We start from the raw sequence: 19,344 nt of genomic DNA on the forward strand, positions 1-19,344 counted from the left end.
CTCAGAGCTCCGGCAGGGATGCGCGGGTGGCACTTGCCACTGATGGGAACTGGGTCCGCCGTGACTGTGTGCAGTCCCGCTACAGGACTGGAAACGGGTTCCTGGTTTCAGGATCGCGGTATCGGTGTGAGCTCTGGTCCGAACAAGATGCCATTCGGGGAGCAGAAACCTCTCTGAGGCCAGTCTCTGTAGGACAGGGGCCGCCTTAGGTTAAGGTGAACAGTGGCTTCAGCCTCCGGCTTCAGGGTCGGACTCTGCGTGTGGCTGGTACCGGACACTGTCGGGACCGGTACACCACTGCTGTCATCTCGTGTGTTTTACCCCACTGCTTTCAGGGGTTGGAGGTCGGGGGATGTTCAGTGACAGATCTCCTCCTGGCTGCTGCCTTAGCCCCACTATGGGAGGTAGAACTGGGGGAGGCAAAAGATGGGAGGGGATTGAGGGAGACATGCGTAATGTCGTTGGATAGTTTTAAAAGAGGTGTTGGAACGAAGGTAGGTATCTGCCAGCTGCGAACCAGGTAGCATTTACCAGCTTTGGTTAGAGCGTCTCACCTTGTTTCAGCACCATTCTGATAGGTGTATCTAATTTCTGCTTAGGGCTCCTAGGGCCATTTGTGTCTGGATTATAGTATCATACTGTATCTGGGCAGTAGGTAGTATTGTTTAAAAACGTTAGGGCTGAGGAGGGGGTGGGAGGGGAAGGAATCCTTTAAAAATCTATTTGCTTTCAAAATCCCATAGATGTAAAACTGACAGCCCATTCTGAATTAAAATGTCTTGGGCTTCTCTGTTTTTATTTCACACACACATGCACACACATTCACACACCTTTTATTTTGTTCTGCCTTTGCCACAGTGTATAAAGCCCTATTGAGAGATGTAGGCGTGATGTGTAAACCGGATTAGCAGTATGAAAGAAAGACATACAATGAGCCTGAATTGTTTTACTCCCTTTTCATTTCTCACGCCTATATCTCTAATAAATTTGTTGCTCCAGCAGTGGGTCAAAGAGATTGTGTCGCTCAGCTTTTTTTTTTTTTTCAGCAAGGCCCCATGGCAGAGATCATGAAAATGAACGCCCTGCCTTCTGGCACATGCAAGATTCGAGCTCTATCTTTGCACAGACTCAGTGTTGTCCAGACTGTCTAAAAAGGGTTCAGTGTAACTTTCCACTCTCAATGCACATTAATGTCGTGCAAGTGGCAGGGCATTTTGCCAGGAAAATAATCTGTTTTGAAGACGACTTGGGTTTATTGAGCTAAAGCCCCTTGCGGAATATGACAAGGTCTGCTAGGACTGGGATGTCCTCCAGGTTTTGAAGGGATTGGGCTTTGTTCCTGCCACTGTCCTTCACAGCTACCCGTGCGCTCTCGTCCTCTCCTGGGGGAGTCCGCTGCTGCGCGGGAGGAGCACAGGAACTTCGGAGTTTCCTCTGGAGGCACATTTCCCCGCAATCCTCCGCAGAAGAAAATCCCAGCGTTCCTGGGTTGGTGCTGTAGATCCCTCATTTGCTCCTTTGTGGCGTGCAGAGCAGCTTTCCATTAAAGGAGATCAGGGGTAATTAGCCGCATTATTTTGACAAGTTGGCTCGAGCAGTTCCCTTTCTTCTAGGGCTGAGGAGGGGGAGAGGCCGCCCGCCTCCTCGTCCAGGCGCGGGCGCTACGCGGCGGCGCTGCCCTGCGGAGCGGCTCCCCGCCGAGCGCCGCCGCCCCCCGACGGCAACCCCCGCCGGCCCGGTGGCCAGCAGGGCACCGCGAGTGGAAACGGAGACGGAGGCTCAGGCTGCTCTGCAAAACCCAGTGATCTGTGAACTCATGTCAAAGCCAGTGTCAGGTGTGCACGTGGAGTACAGGGGTGAAGCAGACCTGTGCCCTTGTGCAATGCAAACCTGTGTGAGGCAAAAATTTGAGGGAATAGAAAAAATCGAGTTTTCACAAGTCTGTCTTCTCCCATGGTCAGTTATCCTGTAGCCCTAAAAAAAGAAAGCCAAAGTGCCTGCACTTCATTTTTGTGTGGTTTTTTATTAATCAGGTGCTCCCAAAGTGCTAATGCTTTTGGTAGTGTGACTGCAGGTGATAAGCAACATGGAAAATAACGTTAAAGTAGAATCACTGTAAATACCTGTTAGCCACTGTTACCTTCAGTTGTTTTTAATCCCTCACCTGGCTAGAGGAAGTGTGAAGCTCTGCAGTACTGGGGGTTATGAACCAAAGGTGACCTAAAAACCAGAGCATTAAAAATGAAACCACTATGACAAAAGTCAGCACTGAGAGTCTTGTACACCAGCCCAGGCTGCCCAGTCATTGAAAGAAAGAGATCTAAATGGTTAGAGACTACAGCCACTCTGCATAAGGAGACACCTTCCCAGGCCTTCACCACAGAGCAAGTCCTAGTTAAGAAATCTGTGAGTTGCTGAAGATGTAAAAAGCCTTTGGCGTGGAGGAGCAGTTGCACACAGAGGGCATGCATATCACAGCCAGCAGTGCTTACAAATGTAAATAAGGGCAGATTGATTAGGAACATTATTGCCAGGAATGTAGCACGAAGGCATCAGCTATGAGGCAGACTGGGGGCAGTCACTGCTCTGACCACCCAAGTGGAGACTTGTACACTGACACTTCTTCCCTAAGGGAAAAAAACCCAACCCCCCAAAAAACCTACACACACACACACACACACACACACACACACACACACACACACACGTATCCCAGAAACAAGACCAGTTAGATGTCTGCAGTAATTAATCTCTTGTGTATGCTTTAAAAAAAAAAAAAAAGAAAAAAAAACCAAACATCCCTCTAGGCTACAGAGAGAGAAGGGAGATTAAGATACTGCTTGTTAAATTTGAGTGTTCAGATAGAGTTTTGGAGTCAAGAGTGAGAACGGACGCTAGGCTGCTGTCTGAAGCCTAGCGGGCAGGAGGCACACAGGGCAGCTCTGGGGGCTCGAGGCGCTTGAAAGGACACCCTTTCCCGTTTTGGAGCCTGCTAGGAGGCTGAACCAAAATGCTTCTCCACTCATCCCTTCTTTCTCCACCGGCTTTGCTACCCCATCAGACATGGTGAGGTTGAGAGGGTGAAAAAGCAGTGTCACATCACTTAGCGAGATGGTCGCTTTCCTAAGTTGAAACTTAGAGCTGACTGGCTGCACCCTAGGTGCAGGTTTAAGCCTCCCAGAGAAAACCGCTTCCAGCTCCATCCACTTCAGGTTTTCTTCTTCTATCTGTATGCACTCTACGTGTGCGTGCATGACAGCTTGCTGGTCCCAGCAGCGATCCTGGAGACAGTGCTGTGTGGAGCACAAGGCAGCGGCTTAAAGGAGGCAGGTTTCCCAGTGTGGGATAAAGGAAGGTGGGAAACAGTGAAAAGGAAAAGGGACTCCGTAACCGGTGGGTATGACCCTGTAAAAGCCCTGCCCCGTAGGTGCCCCTAGGCGGTCTCATGGAGAGAGCGGTGCCGTATGCACCCCGCTCCCGCCGGCGGCCGCGGCCTCCGGGTCGCTGCCCGCCCCCGTTGCCGGCGCCGGGGAGGCCTCGCAGCTGGCGTACGCCAGCCCCGCCGACAGGAGAGGACGCTAGCAGTGGCCAGGGGCTCAGGGGTTTTGCCCAGGACCGCTGCCCTAAGTACACGTGCGGCGGGGCTGAAAGGAGAGGTGCGCGATGCCGGCGGGTTTGGCGAGCTGGGCACCGCACCGGGCAGCGGCTGCCCGGGCTGTTCCTCGCACCTTGGGTCCTCATGCCCCCTTTTTTCTCTACATTTCTCTCACCCCACCCCCGCTGCTCCGATTTTCCGAACTCCTGAGAGCCGCGCTTCTCCGCGGGCAGGCAGCAGCCGTCTCTGTGCAGAGCAGCCCCGCAGAGCGCCCCCCGGGGCCGGGCCGCCCGCCTGCCCCCCTCCCTGGTGCGCACGGGGGTCCGCCACGGTCCGTAGATGCCTCCGCGGGGAAGCCGCGCTGGGGGCAATGCGCGTAGCTCTAAAAGCAGCAAATTAATGGCTAATTCTCAATGAACCGAGACGAAGAGAAACGGTGCCAAAAAAAGTAAACAATCGCGTGTAGCTCAAGAAATGTTTAGTGCGGCCAGGCAGGCTGCATTTCATGGACTTTTACACTAAAAACATATTAAAATTGGCTTTTCTCAGGTTTCGGTTTAAGAATGAGCCCTAAGTTGAAACAGGCTAGCTACCGCGACTTTAAAATCCCTCAAGTGTTAAGTTTTCATTGTGTTTTTCTAACTGGACGGAGTGGTTTTCTTGCAAGGAACTAAGTCTCCTCTTCAGCTAAAGAGAGAGGGAGAAAAATCTGGCACTTTCTACCGCAGTATCCACCACGCTGTCATTATTCCTGCAAGCCTGGGAATTCAGCTCGGACCTCCCAGTATTTGTTGCAGCTCTAGGCCAAGATGCCTCTAAAAAGATTTTCTTTTAAGGCTCTTAGAAATGGCTTAATGCTGCTTTCCCCCCGTTTCCCTGTCTTTATTTTAAAAAGGGAAAAATGTATTTCTGTATGTCAATCGCGAGAAAATTCCACGCGTGTATTTGTCTGCAAGCATCACGGACGGGGAAAGAAAAAAAAACAAAACCAAACCCCTCAAAACCCCACCAACGTTCTTGAAAAGAAAACGAAAAAGAAAGGGGGAGAAGGCATTCCTTAATGGAAGTATTGCATGCAAAGAAGACTGGATCTCTTTAAGGCTCCCCCTGAAGCTGGAGATGCACACACAAGAGTTGCCGGCCTGGGTGGTCTCTCTACTTTGGTGAGCTGTTGCTAAGCAGCTAATAATAGTCATGTTTGCTGAGTAATTTCTGCCCTCCCCGAGCCAATCGCCTCGCAGAAACCGAAGCCATCTGACAGCCCCGGGGGCGGGCTCTCAGCCCCCTTTTTTTTTTTCCCCTCCCTCTCCCTCTCTCGCTCTCTCTCCACTCACACTCCCCCACCCCCACCCCCCCCTTCCTCCTCTTTATCCAAATGGAGAGAGTCCTTTTTTTCTTCTTCATCTCATCTCTGGAGCAGAGGGGCTGCAGCTTGGTGCTGCCGTGCACACACCGGGGGAGAGCGCCAGGCAGCCACCCGCCCGCCGCCGCGGCGGGGCCGACTGCGGAACCCCGCCGGCCCCGCGGCCCTCGGGAAGCACCCCGGCGCTGAAGCAGGATGGTGCAGCGCGGCGAGGCAGCCCAGCAGCAGCAGCAGCCGCGGCCCGCCGCGCCGCCGCCCCGCCGTCGTCGCTGAGCGCCGCCGCGGACAGCGGCTTCCCGGAGGCAGCGGCGGCCGGCCGGAGAAGGAGATTTCAACGGGAGCGGAGGATAGAGCGGCGGCGGCCGGGGGGGCCCGGGAATCGTGCCCGCCCGTCCGCCCGCCCTCGCCGGGCGCGGGGAGCGGCCGCCTGCAGCTCGGGGTCCGCGCGCGATGTGGCAATGGGAGGCGCGGGGAGCGACTCGGCCGGAGCGGCCGCGGCGGCAGCCGCCGCCCCACGCCCCGCATGAGGCGGCCGCGCCGCAGCAGCCCCAGCAGCAGCCCCGGCGGCGGCGGCGGCGGCAGCAGCCCCCGCAGCAGCAGCAGCAGCCCGCGGCCCGCAGCGCCGCCAGCCCCCCGCGGCCTCTCCGCGCCCCCGGGGCCCCGGGCCCCGCTGCGCCAGCGGCAGCTCTCCCATCCCGCCGGCGGCGGCAACATGGCCTCGGCCGGTAACGCGTCGGAGCCAGAGACCAGCAGCAGCGCGGGCGGCGGAGGCCACCCCGGCCGGGCGGCCAGGAGCGGCGGCGAGAGGCGGCGAAGAACCGGAGGGAATCGGCGCGCCGTGGCGCCCGACCGGGAATATCTGCAGCGGCCAAGCTACTGCGACGCGGCTTTCGCCTTGGAGCAGATTTCAAAGGTGCATTCAATCTCTTTTTTCCAGAGATACAGGCTAGTGCTGATTTTTCGGCGGGGGAGGAGGAGGAGGAGGGTGGTGTGTTTTTTCGCGGGGGTGGAAGGAGGAGATGGAAACGAAACGGCCACCAATAAAATGCTGGGAAAAAGAGAGGGACGTCTGTGACTCTTCAGTGCGGGAGAGAGTGCCCTCCTTCTCTCCCTGCTCGCCTGTGCCTGCCCTGGTGCGTGCCTGCGCTGCGGACCACTCCTACTGTTAAACTTCCCGAACAGCCTCGGCTCGCTCTCGGCCTCCCAATGGCTAGCTCCAGGCTTGCTCTCCTGCTTCCCCTCTCCCTCTGCTTCCTTTCCGCCTCTGCATCTCGTAGCTCGCTGCGACCTCGGCAACGCTCGCTCCCCGCCGGTCGGTTTCTTGGCAGAAGTTGGGCTTTTGTGAAGTTTTCCGCCGAGCGCTGACACGGTGACTGCCTTCGGAGAGGGGGGTCGCCCAAGCAGAGAAGGCAGTGGTTTTCTCCCTTGCCCGGCGGTCAAGGGCGAGCGGGGGCTGTAAACGAATTGCCACCTTACGCCTGCCGCGCCGGTCCGCGCAGAGGGCTGCAGATGCCGGCCCGGGCGGGGCGAGGGGACAGCCTCGTCCGCCAATCTCTAGCGGCCAAAAAATGTTCAAAGTAAACAACCTCCAAAAGCTGCCTTGCTGCAGGGATGGTTTCACTTCAGGGAGCGGATTTCTAGGCTTTGTAAGAAGAAGGGAAGGAGAAAGAAAAAAAGTCCATGTGGCTGCCCTCTTCCGTTCACAAATATTCTCGTAACTTACAGATGGCTGCTCTACTTCCTAATTCAGATCACACAGCGTCTCCAAACTCTATGGAAATGAATTACTGCAGATCTTACAGCGCTGCTTTCCACGTGGGTCCTGCCTCAGCACCGAGTCTCTGCTAGGCATGGGGGAAACGGCCACTGCTACCCAGTAGCATTCTGTCACACAGTTCCCCCCCTCACCCTCCCCCGCAGCCATTGTGGGGTCCAGGGAGAATGGAAAAGGGACTTTTCTTTCTCGTGCCTGTAGAATTTCACTGGAAGTGGTTGCTTCTGCCCTGGAGCCACGGGTCTTGCCAGGGAGAATGCTTAGCAGCCTGAGCTGCTGGCGGTGCCTCGGGCGGGAGAGGAGCGTGGTGGTGGGCAGCACAGGCTAGGGCCCGGGCGTGTGACACAGTGTTGTCACCCCCAAACCCCCATGTTCGTGTGGGGCAAGGATGGCTGCCAGCAGGTACACACCTTTGTCCCCTGTATATGTGGCCGAGGGTGCCGGAGGCAGAGGGCTCTGCTGGAAGGATGCCTGAGCTGTTCCCTATGCTCCATCCTTCCCTGCTGGGGACCGCCCGGAGGGGCACGAGCTGTCCCGCTCGTCGGAGGGCCGGGGGGCTCCCCCAGTTCGGCGGCTGCCGCAGCCCCCCAACTACTGACCTCTTCTTGCCTTGCAGGGGAAGGCGACGGGACGGAAAGCGCCACTGTGGCTGCGAGCAAAGTTTCAGAGACTGTTGTTTAAACTGGGCTGTTACATTCAGAAAAACTGCGGAAAGTTTTTGGTTGTCGGCCTCCTGATATTTGGGGCCTTCGCTGTAGGATTAAGGGCAGCTAATCTCGAGACCAACGTGGAGGAGCTGTGGGTGGAAGGTAAGTCGGAGGGTGCCCCGGGTTGCTGCCGCGTCCCTCCCGGCCGGGCAGAGTCCGTGCCGGCGCTGCGGAGGGCGGGCGGTGGCGGGCGGGAGGCGGCGCTGCGCTGGGCGCGCAGCCCCGGGCGGTCCGTACCACTTCCCTACCCGCGGGGGGTCGCGGCGGCCACGTCGGGCGGGAGGCGGAGGGGCACCGGGACAGCCGGCCTCATCCGACTGTGCCGTCGGTTCTGTCCCGCGTCGCAGTGCGGGAGAGCTGCGGGCGACGGGTCTCCGCGTCCCCACCGGCGGCGGGAAGGGGCCGCCCTGCCGGGAGGCGCCCCCCCTCGCCATTTCGGGAGTGCGCGCGGCCGCGCCGCGGAGGGGGCGGGCGCCTGTGTGTGGTCCTGGTGTTGGACAGCTTTCAGCTGGGGGGAGCGCGGGGCTCGGCGCTGGAAAAAGCAGAAAGGAAAATAAAAAGGAGGAGGGAGAGGACGAGGTAAAAATCCACAAAACCGGAAGACAGGCAGCGGAGGCGAAGCGGAGCCCGGAGCGGGGCAGCCAGCCCGGGCGGGGCGCCCCGCGCTGAGAGCCATGGCTCCAGGCTGCCGGGCTGGGGTTTAGGTGTGTTTTTGGTGCCTTTTCCCTCCTTTCTTCCCCCCTCCCCAGGAGGGGGAAATACTGTTTACTTAGCGTCGCATTCCTCCGTTAGCTGCTGGGTCGACGTGAGAACAGAGTTCCTTGACTGCAACACTTACTGACTGCTCTGGGTTTGTGTCAAAGTCGCTTGCAGCAGAGTTTGGCTTATAAAAGTTAATATGGAAGGCTGTATAAATAATCATTACTAAATAGCTCTCTGTATGTGCATATGTGAAAAGCTGGTGCTGAGTGCGGACACAGTCGGTGATTGTTCAGAAGGTGGTCTGTCCTGCCCCAGGTGAATCACAGCGTGTATGACCAGAGTTCGTCCGCCCTTGCAGATGCAACCGTATTGGAGTCAGGATGATGGTCACGGGTCGTTTAGCGAGTGTTAGCGTTTCTGTTGTGGAAAATAGTGTTTTACCAACTGAACTTCTTTGATCCGTGTACTGTAGTCCAGGAGCTCACAATGTGATCAGATCTGTCTGAGAAACAGCAGGCAGTGCAGGGTCCCGTCTGTAGGCAGAGATATGCAGTCAGAGTTTCTAATGGTCAGTAAGTCCCGTGTACTTTAAATACCAATGAAAATGATTGTGAACCTTGTTCTTCTCCACTTTATTTTTTTTCCTTGCAGAGTTCTTGTAAGGTTGTTGTGGTGAAGCTTTTTCTGCCAGTTCTTGCTCTTAGATGTTTTGTCTCTAGTTTTCTGTGTCGAGTAGATTAATATCTGATTGGAGTTCCATCCAACATGTTTCTCTGTCATTTATTATCCTATTATTACCGGCATTCACTTAGTTGGAATGACGATCCTATCCCATTAATGCCACCTGCTTTTTGTAGACTTATGATGTCAAGAAACTACTTGCTGCTGATGCCTCTATGACTGGCCTGGCAGTAAAAATGCAATTCCAAGGAAAAAAATACGATTTGTGAAACAGTTGCTTGGTTCAGTTGCTGCACTGGTTTCTTCTTGTGTGATTATTGTTTTGGGGAGGGGGTGGGGGAGAAGTCTTTAGGATAAAATCTGGTTTAAATGGGTCTCTGATGTTTTTATGGCCAAGATGAATGGATAATGCAGCTGGTTGGACAGAGCTGACCTGTGTAGTAATTCCACATCTATTGAGTTTAGATTTAATGTAAAAATTAAAATTATATTAAAATGTATTAAAACTCTGCTTTTAGAAACCCTTGTGTTTCTGTACTGGGAAAAAAAAAAACTCAAAAAAAAAAAGACCCAAAACAAAGGGTAGCAGATGAAGGTGAAATAAAATATTCTGGATTTGATTTAAATGAACTTTTAATTTTACCATTCTAGCTCTACATGAGCAACTTTAAAAAAATACCTTGCTAAAAATGGGAGAGATTCTGTGAAAGTTCCTCTCATGAGCCAGGGTGTTACTCAAATAAACCTAACAAGTAGCAATTGCATGTTTATGTTGCTAAAGTACAAACAGCAGTACAGAGTGAGAGTTTGAGATGGAACAGATAGAGAAAGAAATAGTATGGAAAATGCTGTTCTTCCTATGTAGAAATGCAAAGCAGTGGCCAAAGTTGCTTTTCTGCACTTGTGTGCAACTAGTCCTAGCAGCTTTAAAGTAGTCTCCATGGAGGTTATTATACTAAGTGATTCTTTAGATTAAGGTTTCTTAGCATAGAAGCAGTGGCTAAATTGTTCTGTTTATTAAAATATTCTTACTTTAGCATTTACCCTTTGTTTACTGAGAGTTTGAACGAACCAGGCAATGTTGGGCCAGTGCAGAATGACAGAATTGTTTAAGTTGGGTATCATCACCTCTAACTGGTAACCAAGCACCACTGTGTTCACCACTGAACCATGTCCCCAAGTGCCACTCGTACACATCTTTTAGATACCTCTAGGGTGATGATTGGGTCACTTCCCTGGGCAGCCTCTTCCAGTGCTTGGCAGCCTTTTCTGTGAAGAAATTTTTCTTACTATCCAATCAAAACCTCCCCTGGAGCAACTTCAAGCCATTTCTGTCATTTCTGTCATTTGTTGCCCACAAACTCTTTTCAGGCAGCTGTAGAGAGTGATAAGGTTATCCTGAGTCTCCTCCAAGCCTAACAACCCCAGCTCCCTCAACTGCTCCTCTTAAGACCTGTGATTCGTTGCTCTTCTCTGCACACGGTCCAGCACCTCAATGTCCTTCTTGAAGTGAGAGGCCCAAAACTGAGAGCAAGAATTGCAGTGTGGCCTCACCAGTGCCAAGTACAGGGAGACAATCACTGTCCTAGTACTTGTGGCCACACTATTGCTGATACAAGTCAAGATGTCATTGGTCTTTTTGGCCACCTGAGCACGCTGCTGACTCATGTTCAGCCTGCTGTTGACCAGCATCCTGAGGTCCTTTTCTACCAGGCAGCTTTCCAGCCTCTTTTCCAGAACCCTATAGTGCTGTGTGGAGCTGTTGCGATCTGAGGGCAGGATCAGGCGCTTTGCCTTGTTGAACCTTGCATCACTGAACTCACACCGTTGCTCCAGTCTGTCCAGATCCTTATGCAGAGCCCTCCTACCCTCCAGCAAATCAACACTCCCACCCAACTTGGTTTCTTCTGCAAACTGACTGAAGGTGCACTCAATACCCTCGTCCATGTAGTCAGTAAAGATATTAAACAGGACTGGCCCCAACACTGAGCCCTGGAGAACCCTGCTAGTGACTGGCCACCACTTTGATGTAACTCCATTAACCAGCACTCTCTGGGCCCAGTCTCCAGACGGTTTTTAAACCAGTGAGCAATGCCTCCATCAAAGCCATGAGCAGCCACTTTCTCCAGGATGATACTGTAGGAAACGGTGTCAAAGGCATTATTAAAAGTCCAGGGAGACAATATCCACAGCCCTCCTCTCATCCACTAAGTGAGTTGTTCTGTCATAGGGGCAGACTAAGTTAGTTAAGCAGAACCTGCCTTTCATAAGCCTGTACTGGCTGTGCCTGATACCCTGACTGTCCTGTGTAGATTCATAGGTTACTTGAAATACATTTAAAGTAACAGTTCTGATTTGCTAGTGAAGCCTTTCACAGTTACTACTACTGAATAAATTGGCAGCATTTACTTGAAGAGACTGAGTTTATATTGTGTATTTTTTGAATACCATGAAGGATGGAAGGTAATACAGCACTGAAATTTGGTGGAAGTAAGTGCTTTCTTTAAAATAGCACAGTTAATTAACAAATAGTGAAGTCAACTTTGAATGAGTTTTATGATCAAGATAAATGATTAGTAGTCTGGACCTGCAGAGAGAGGGAAAATTCTCCCAGATCTCTACCATCCTTTCAGATTTTCTGTCATTTTCCTCTTTCAGAATTTGTGCCAGCATTCTTGGTCTTCTCTGAGGCTTCTGATAACAAAGTGGCTTTCCTGTCAGCTTGTTTCTTTAGAGTAACTTTTTGGGTTTGGGGGGTGTCTTTTAAACAGTCCTCCTCTGGCTACTGTTCAGAATATCTAAGTTATTATTGTGTGTCCCACAGTATGTTCTTCATCCATGGACCTTTCTTTCAGACTTGCTCTTGGCTGTCTTTGACTGGAACATGTAACTGTTACCCCTCAACACTTGAACAGATCTGTCATCCCCATGTGCATACCTTGCTTGTGGAGGGGATTGCTTTAGTTTCTTGGGTAGACAAATTCTGGACTGGCATTTTAATGGCAGTTCTGTTATTCACAGCCATTCAGCTTTAGTTGAACTGCTGTATGTGGGTGTCCATGCATCCTGGAGTTCTGGAGACTGTTTAGCATCTTTATACATCATACATCCCAGAGAGATAAAAAAACTTTGCATTGATTTCCTCAGTGACTGAATTTTGTTGGACACAGATGTGCTTTTACAGTTATCCATTCATAACTAGAGAGTAGTCTGGGTGGAAAAGAAATCATGCTCCTAACTGGTCATGTTCTTTTGCTGCCACTCTTACTAGGCACTCTAAGACCCAGTGTGTCAACAGCAGCCAGATAGATAAGTCAGATATATAAATTCAAGCCTCTGCTTCTGAAAGAAGGTAGTTCTGCCAATCTAGAAAACGTTCTGTTAAGTGGAGCTTGAAATTTGGCTACTGCAGAGCCTTAAATGATGTTAGTTGGAGCAGCCTATAACAAGAGAAATGGTCTTGTCTCGTTCTGTGATAATTCATTTCATGTTACTACTGTCTTGGGATTTTTGTTTCTCCTAATTTTTTGCATTACTTTTTCTTCTTAAAGAGTTCAAGGATCATGCTGTTCTTTCCTTCTTTCGTGCTTTTTGCATTTTTTGCACTAGCAATAGCTCAGTCAAACCTGCTCTCTATAAGCAGTCCTTTTCACAAAGCTGTGTGAAGCTTGTGAGCTTGAACCAAGCCCTAACATGCAGTTCGAAGGAAGAGGGTGAGTGATGCAAACAGGTGGGGCATCCTGCAGGGAAAAAAATGCCTCAGTAGCTGAATATTCAGTTCAGGTACATGGAATAAAGTGTGTTCTAATTGTAAGTGAATCAGGATTGAGGGCACACCACAGAAACACTTTCTAAGTCATGATTTGAGCTGTGTGTAATATTGTTTCCTTGAAGGAGGCAAAAATCAGGTTACTCTACTGTGGTATTTATGGCTGACCTGTCTTAAAAGATGTTAATCTACCCATGCAACATAAGAATGAGGTGAAAATGAAGAAAGTGTGTGAGTGATGCAGGAACCAGTATTATTTCCATAGATTTTCAGTTTTCTTAACCCAGCAAGATTAAGTGCAGGTGGAGAGGAAAGTTGTTCTTAAGTTCTGCCTAAGGCATCAGTTAACTTTACACTAATATTCTTTGGAGAAACAAAAAGGTAAAGGAGCAGATCTGTGTGAATTTGTTGTTTCAAGGAGACAAATTTATGTGAATGGGCTGAAGTAACACATTTGGTTTGAATACAGTTAGCAGGAATTAACTTAGTCAGGTATCGTTCCATTCTCCCACAAACATGCACTTTTGTGGACAGTGAGGAGTACTACAGCTTTAGATGTGCATGTTCCTGTATCACATCAGTGTGGCATAGGTGGCAGAAGAGCAGAAGTAGCTGCTCTTGCATCTGTGGCAGGCTGCCGGCAGGCTGTGTGGCAGTCAGGAACATTGTCTCAGATCACATCAGCAAATTCATTAGTTTCTCATTAATCAGGTGGCATAAGAGCTTACTTGTCCCTGAATACTGTGTTGCATTCCTCAGTGTGTATTGAAAGTTCATTGAAAGGTGGAAACCTGGAAAATTTCCAAGCTACTGCTTTGTTTGACTTAAGTGTGATTATTTATTATGTGGTTTGGTTTCTTTTCAAATGGGAAAGTAGCAATAGTGTTTCCAAATGATAGCTGAAGGATGGTCATCTGGGAAACATGCTCTTTTTAATCTTTACTGATGAAGGTGTGAAAGTATTTTAAGTTCCCCCAGCTTCAGATTGTAAAAATCCTGGTTTATCTCTAAGATTTTTAATGAAGGTGTTGCCTGTGACCATATTTTGGTCATTGAAAAGGTAGAGAGTGAAATCCTGAACTCACTGAATGTAGTGGCAAAACTCAGAATGAGTTTAGAGTGGCCAGGCCTTATCCGTTTATGAAGTCACAGCAGACTGATGGTGTGCCCATGTGTTACCCCTTCAGGGAAGCGAAAGAGAAGCTCCTTCAGTAGAACTAGCACTGCCCTAAGCTGTGGCATGGTTGCTTCTGCTTTTCAGACTTTAGAGGCATTTAATTTACTCAAGAATGGAGAAAATTAATCTTCATTATTATTTCCAAACTTAACACACTGTTGCCAATATTCCTGACAGAATGTACCCTACAGATCCTTGTTTGGATCTCTCTTTAAATGTGTATTTAAACAGGGTGGGACCTTGGCTGTGCCATTGCGCTCTTCCTCTCTTTTGAGCTTTGGGTGTTGTCTTGCACTTTGAGGGTTTTGCTGCATATGAACAGGGTGCGAAGGCATTTCTGTAGTTCTGAAGAGCTTGCAGATTTTGGTACAGAAGTCCTGGAGTGAAATAAAATAGTTGAAAGCAACATTGCTTTATTGTTGTTCCCCATGCCACTGTTGCTGAGCAGGAACAGGGGAAATGTAGGTAAGCAGAAGAGCAAATTCAGCTGTAGGCCTGACTGCTGCTTAAGTCGTGGTGCTCTGTGGAGGTGGTGGTGACTGGTTTGAGGTCTACTACCAGCTTCTGCCACCTGCTAAGTGGACTGGTTTTTATTTGTTTGTTTTGTAGAGAATGGGCCTTCCTTTCTCATTATGCCTCAGCTACTTCAGCTTGCGTTTAGCATACAATACATTAACAAACACCTGAGCTCTTCTCCCTCACTCCGTTTTCCTGATTCTTTTTTTCTATTGGAAGAGATGGTCCAGACCCTGTAACTAAATAATATTTGTGGTAGTTTCCCAGAAAGTTGTAATACTATGTAGCATGTGCATGTAACAGTTCTTGATCACTGGACAGGTTTAGTGGCTGTTGCATGCACGTGGATGTTTCACTTACACATAACTATGACAGCTTCCAGATGTATGAACCGACCGATCCATTTGTTTAGATTATGTACCACAGCTGACGCCTAGATTAGTGCTGGCTGGACAAAGCTATGGAAGATTTGTCTGGTTTCCACAATGCCATGTTTATATTTCATTTGGATCTTTCCTTAAAAGCTGACCTCCCTATGACCTATCGGAGCTGTGTCCACTAGGATGCTAGTTTTAATGTGTCTGTAACTGCTTTCCTTTTGGTGTCTGATGGAACGTGCTCTCATTTTCACACTCATGGACTTTCATGCACAACCTTTTTAACAGTGAATTGCCTACTTCAGCCTATAAGCACACAGGTAAAACCATGCTTGTAAAGTTTCCTGCCCCACAGCTAGCTTTTAAAGAATATTCTAATTGTTTAAAGCAGCATTTTGATTTTAGATTTTGTGGGGCTGTTACTTGTCAAGTGTCTTCTCCTGTATATAGAATAAAGTTCAGTCTCTGAGCATTTGCACAGTGCTTTTTCTGTCTACAGATGATGGTGTGAGTACACATGGTTCTAGCTGTTCTTTTTTTGAAGTTCAGCAGGATCAGGAGTGTAGGATTTTTCCAAGAAGTTAATTCTTCTTTGTGTCTACTGTACAGTTATATATATTTTCTCAGTCATCCTTATTTATCTTCAGTATGCCTTTGGTTCTTTTAACTTCTCTAACGTTTCCTGCCGTGTAGGATGCAGGAGGTCTTTCCCCATTTACATTTATGAGGTACTCTTCCTAGAAAAACCTGAAGAAATCAGTAAAATTTCTTAAGAGCTAAGTGACAGTTTTACAATAAAAAGTGTAGTCACCTATCAGAGTTCAGAAAGATAAAGATGCACAGCTTTCATTAATACCTAGAGATACCATATAATCTTTTACTGTTTACTGGGGTGTCAGATTCCTGAGATGGTGCCTCATGACAGAAAGCTTCTTGCTTTAAAGTATGATTTCTGTGCTGAGAATGCATGCCATCTTATTATGGCCTCTTCATTTCTGTGCCCATGAACTTAAGAAGAACAGGAAGATACTTTGGTTCTGTTTTGCATAATCTGTGCTATTTTATTATTCACTCAGATTGTGCTGAATATGACCCATGAATACTGTATACCATAAATTATGTTCATCCTTGCTGTTAAGTGACTTCTGACACTTTTAACTTGGAATAATTTTTCATTTTACATTGCACTGGAAATAGATGAAATAGAGTTGTAAGGAGTAGGAGAGCCACAGATATTTCACAGAATATTCCAAGTTGGAAGGGACCCACAAAGATCACCAAGCTCAACCCTTAAGTGAATGGCCTGTATGGGAATCAAACCCATGACCTTGCTGTTATTAATACTGTGTTTTAACCAACTGAGCTTTTAATCCAGAATTTAAAAATACAATATTTTTCTTATTTCATTTCTTGCTGTGTAAACTTAGTTTAATATCTGTAAATAAAATTTACTTTTTCTTGGTTTTGCTCTGTTATTTTCATTCAATATCACCTCAGTTGCTATAAAGATCCTGATTTGGCAGAAGTAGTAGTTCCATGAGGTAAAAAGTCCTTCATGGAAACTGCTGACCATATAGATATTTTGATATATGGAGAATTTTAATTTTGGTTTTTAAAATGAATGTCTTGGCTTTAACTTCTGCTTGGTTTTGGAAAACTTAGTTATTTCATTACTTGAGCAAAATACATAAGAGTCGAGGGAATGAACAGAATCATCACCTGACTCTTTCTACAAAGGTGCTACATCTTCAGAGCATTGTAGAATTGTAGAATTCCAGCTTCAAATATACTAGTAATCATTGTGCATTTGAAACATCTGTATTTTGCTCATGTGCAAGCGCATGTGCAGTGTTGTACACCCACATACCCAAAACTGGAACTGAGCCTTTGAACTGTAGTACAGTCTTCTTTTACTAACAGTTAGATAAATTAAAAGAAACAGTCTTCTCTTGTTTACCAGTATGATGCATTTCTGCTTTTCAGTCAGTAATCAAAAGTTAAGTGCAGCAAACTAGAAATGAGCACTGTTGAGTCAAGTTGTATGATTTTTTTTTCCCTATTAAATCATTGCTTAAGGGCTTCTGGGCCCCAGCTCAGGAATCCTGCCCAAAAATGCCAGATGTATTACACAGTCAAGTATTGCAGTGTAAATAGTGTTCTGTGCCATGACACCAGGGTGGTCCATCTCCTAGTCAAAAAAAAAAAAAAAAAAAAGGGGGGGGGGGAAATCCACACACTCTGAAATAAACAGTAATCGTAGTGTTATTTGTGTTTTTGGCTGCACAACCATAGTTTTGGAGCTGAAAGAACACAGATAAATTAGTGCTCTGGGCCTGGCAGAGAACTGAAACTGAGATGCTAGAAAGCAAGATGTGTCTTGGCTGAGGCTGCATAATTTAGTCAAACAGGCAATGTAATGTAGTGAGTAAAATATTAAAGGCCATTGTTGAGAGGCAAAATCTGTTACTTTACCTTATTATGATTGGCAATCTCATGTACATAGAAGCAGAGTGGACAAAGCATGGGAAGTAGGGAAAGCAAGGGCATGGGGTTCTTCTTGACCTCATGCTGTGACTATGTTACTGCACCTTCTGAGCATAAACATTGCTGAGCTCTTGTTTTTAGTAAAATATTCTTTGCTGTATACTAACAATTATTTACCTTTAAGCGTCCTTATTCAGATGCAGCAGTGAATATAGGAGGTTTATTTGCATATTTTTCCATTTATGTATGAACATATAATTTCATAACACTTAAAACTAATTGAAAGGAGATTTCCACAAATCTGACCTTATAGGAAATTGCCAAGGGTGATGTTGTAATCAGATTTACACTTTGGTTATGTGACAAATCTGTGAATTGCCATAGCTTCCTTTGGTGTGTGCAGAGGGGAAGGGGGCTATAGGAACTTACTTGTATGTGATAAACTGTATTTTAATAGCTACAGGAATGTAATCTCAATGTAGATCTCAGTGTAATCTCAGTGAGATACTCAGGGAAAGGTAATCTGTAGGATCTGCCTTAAATATCTCCTTTCCTGCTGACACTATGATAACATTAAAAAAATCCTTATCTATTACAACTTTTTTTTTCTAAGTTAACTGTTCTGTAATGGTGAATAAAAGCATACAGGTACTTACAGAATATGCTTTCTTGCACCAATTCTCCTGGGAAGTACTTTTCTGTGTTTTTCTTACTTGTCTCTCAACATGGGCCTCATTCTGATTTCATTTATGCCAGTCTTTACTGACTTCTTGAAGGGTTCCCATAGTAGGAAGAGAAGCCCTGTTCAGAAACTGATGCTGTTTAAGCAGTAGATAATAGAAAATATGATGTTCTAGTGCAAATTATTAAAAGCAAGAAACAAAAGCTGAAACGTTTAGTATGACTTCCAACCGTAGATAAAAAAATAGCAACTTGAGAGAATTGTGTTCAGGTGTAAATATCTATTAATGGGCCTTTCTAAAAATTTGGGGAAATTGGATGACTTTTTTTTTTTTTTAAATAGGCTACAGTTTCACATGGCTTGCAAAAGAAATCTTTCTCCCTTTTTGTTTCCCACACCAATTGATTTATCATTTTGCTTGCAAGCAGACTTAGAATGTTAGGGCAGGAACACACTCACTTTTTTCTCGTAACTTTTTTGTTGCGGACCGAAACCAGTTGACTTGAATAAATTTTTCTGTGGTCTGAATGAAGCCAGCAACGTGGAAAAATCTTGCTATTCAGAGCCTTCTGAATGTACATTTCAACCACACAGTAAGCTGTATTGGTAGGCAGTGGACTGCTAAATACAACCATTTTTCGCAGCAGAGAGTTAGACAGGTGATTAGCATAATTAGCACAGAGTAGGCTATAGATATGGTAATGTTAAGTGTGTAAATGCCAGCTGCGGTGTAAAATTTATGTCAGGGGTCGACAGGGCTGTGCGAAAGTATTGTGTTACAGCTGCAGGTCAAAGCCTCCGTTGCTTTACCCCCTTTTCTCTTGTTGGTGAATGCACTAAACAGAAGAGAAAGACAGAAATATAACAGATAAGGCTTTGATTGAACAGCCTGGTTCTGTGCAAGAGGGACTGCTCTTAAAAAAAAAAAAAACAACCAAAAAACCCACAACCAACCAAAACCCCCACAAACTCTCCAAAAACTACACATGAAAAAGTCTCCCCCTTTATTTTGCATAATTCCAGCTACAAAAGTGTTGCAGTCTCCGAGTGATGTCATTACGGTGGGATGAGGGGAACCTTCGGGGTGGGGGGAGGAGGGAGTACAAGGTGGGTAATTATGCTTTAAAGAGCAAAAACAAACACAAAACCTTTAATTCACCTTCTTCTTTCTGCATTGCAACCCATTCCCTCCCCGCCTTCGTCTCTGTTACTTAGGGGTGTAGGGATTAAATAGTCTTGTAGGTGACAGCGTTAAATGTCATAAAATCTCGACAGTGCAACAATCTTGGAGCTATGTGGCTGATTTTAGACTAAGTGGCAGAAGTTCCTTTTTGGTTTGTGTGTGGGTTGCTACCCTTATTCCCCAGGTACCTCCCACCTCCTAAACCACTAAATTCTTTATAAATTAAAATTTACTAATACAAGTTTCTTGTTTTAATGGAGCACAGCGTTGAAGGGTACACATCTTTTTGAGCATTTGAGGGGAAAATCGGTAAATCTCTTTTGTTGCTGTAAAC

The 19,344-nt window shown here is 47.4% G+C and overlaps 1 protein-coding gene across 3 annotated transcripts in view; it reads left to right on the forward strand.

Moving 5' to 3' along the window:
* Positions 1-19,344, forward strand: part of PTCH1 (patched 1) — a 72,733-nt gene that overhangs the window by 719 nt on the left and 52,670 nt on the right. The window contains exons 1-2 of one of the 3 annotated variants that reach the window (XM_071580672.1): positions 5,391-5,871; positions 7,349-7,541. In XM_071580672.1, coding sequence (XP_071436773.1) covers positions 5,482-5,871; positions 7,349-7,541 — 583 coding nt within the window. In that variant the 5' untranslated portion in view covers positions 5,391-5,481. Of the gene's footprint in view, positions 1-5,390; positions 5,872-7,348; positions 7,542-7,926; positions 8,019-19,344 lie in introns of those variants that run through there. The other 2 variants (XM_071580670.1, XM_071580671.1) reach the window with 2 other exon arrangements.

Source organism: Pithys albifrons, chromosome Z (assembly GCF_047495875.1).
Source record: "Pithys albifrons albifrons isolate INPA30051 chromosome Z, PitAlb_v1, whole genome shotgun sequence".
NCBI classification, from domain to species: domain Eukaryota; kingdom Metazoa; phylum Chordata; class Aves; order Passeriformes; family Thamnophilidae; genus Pithys; species Pithys albifrons.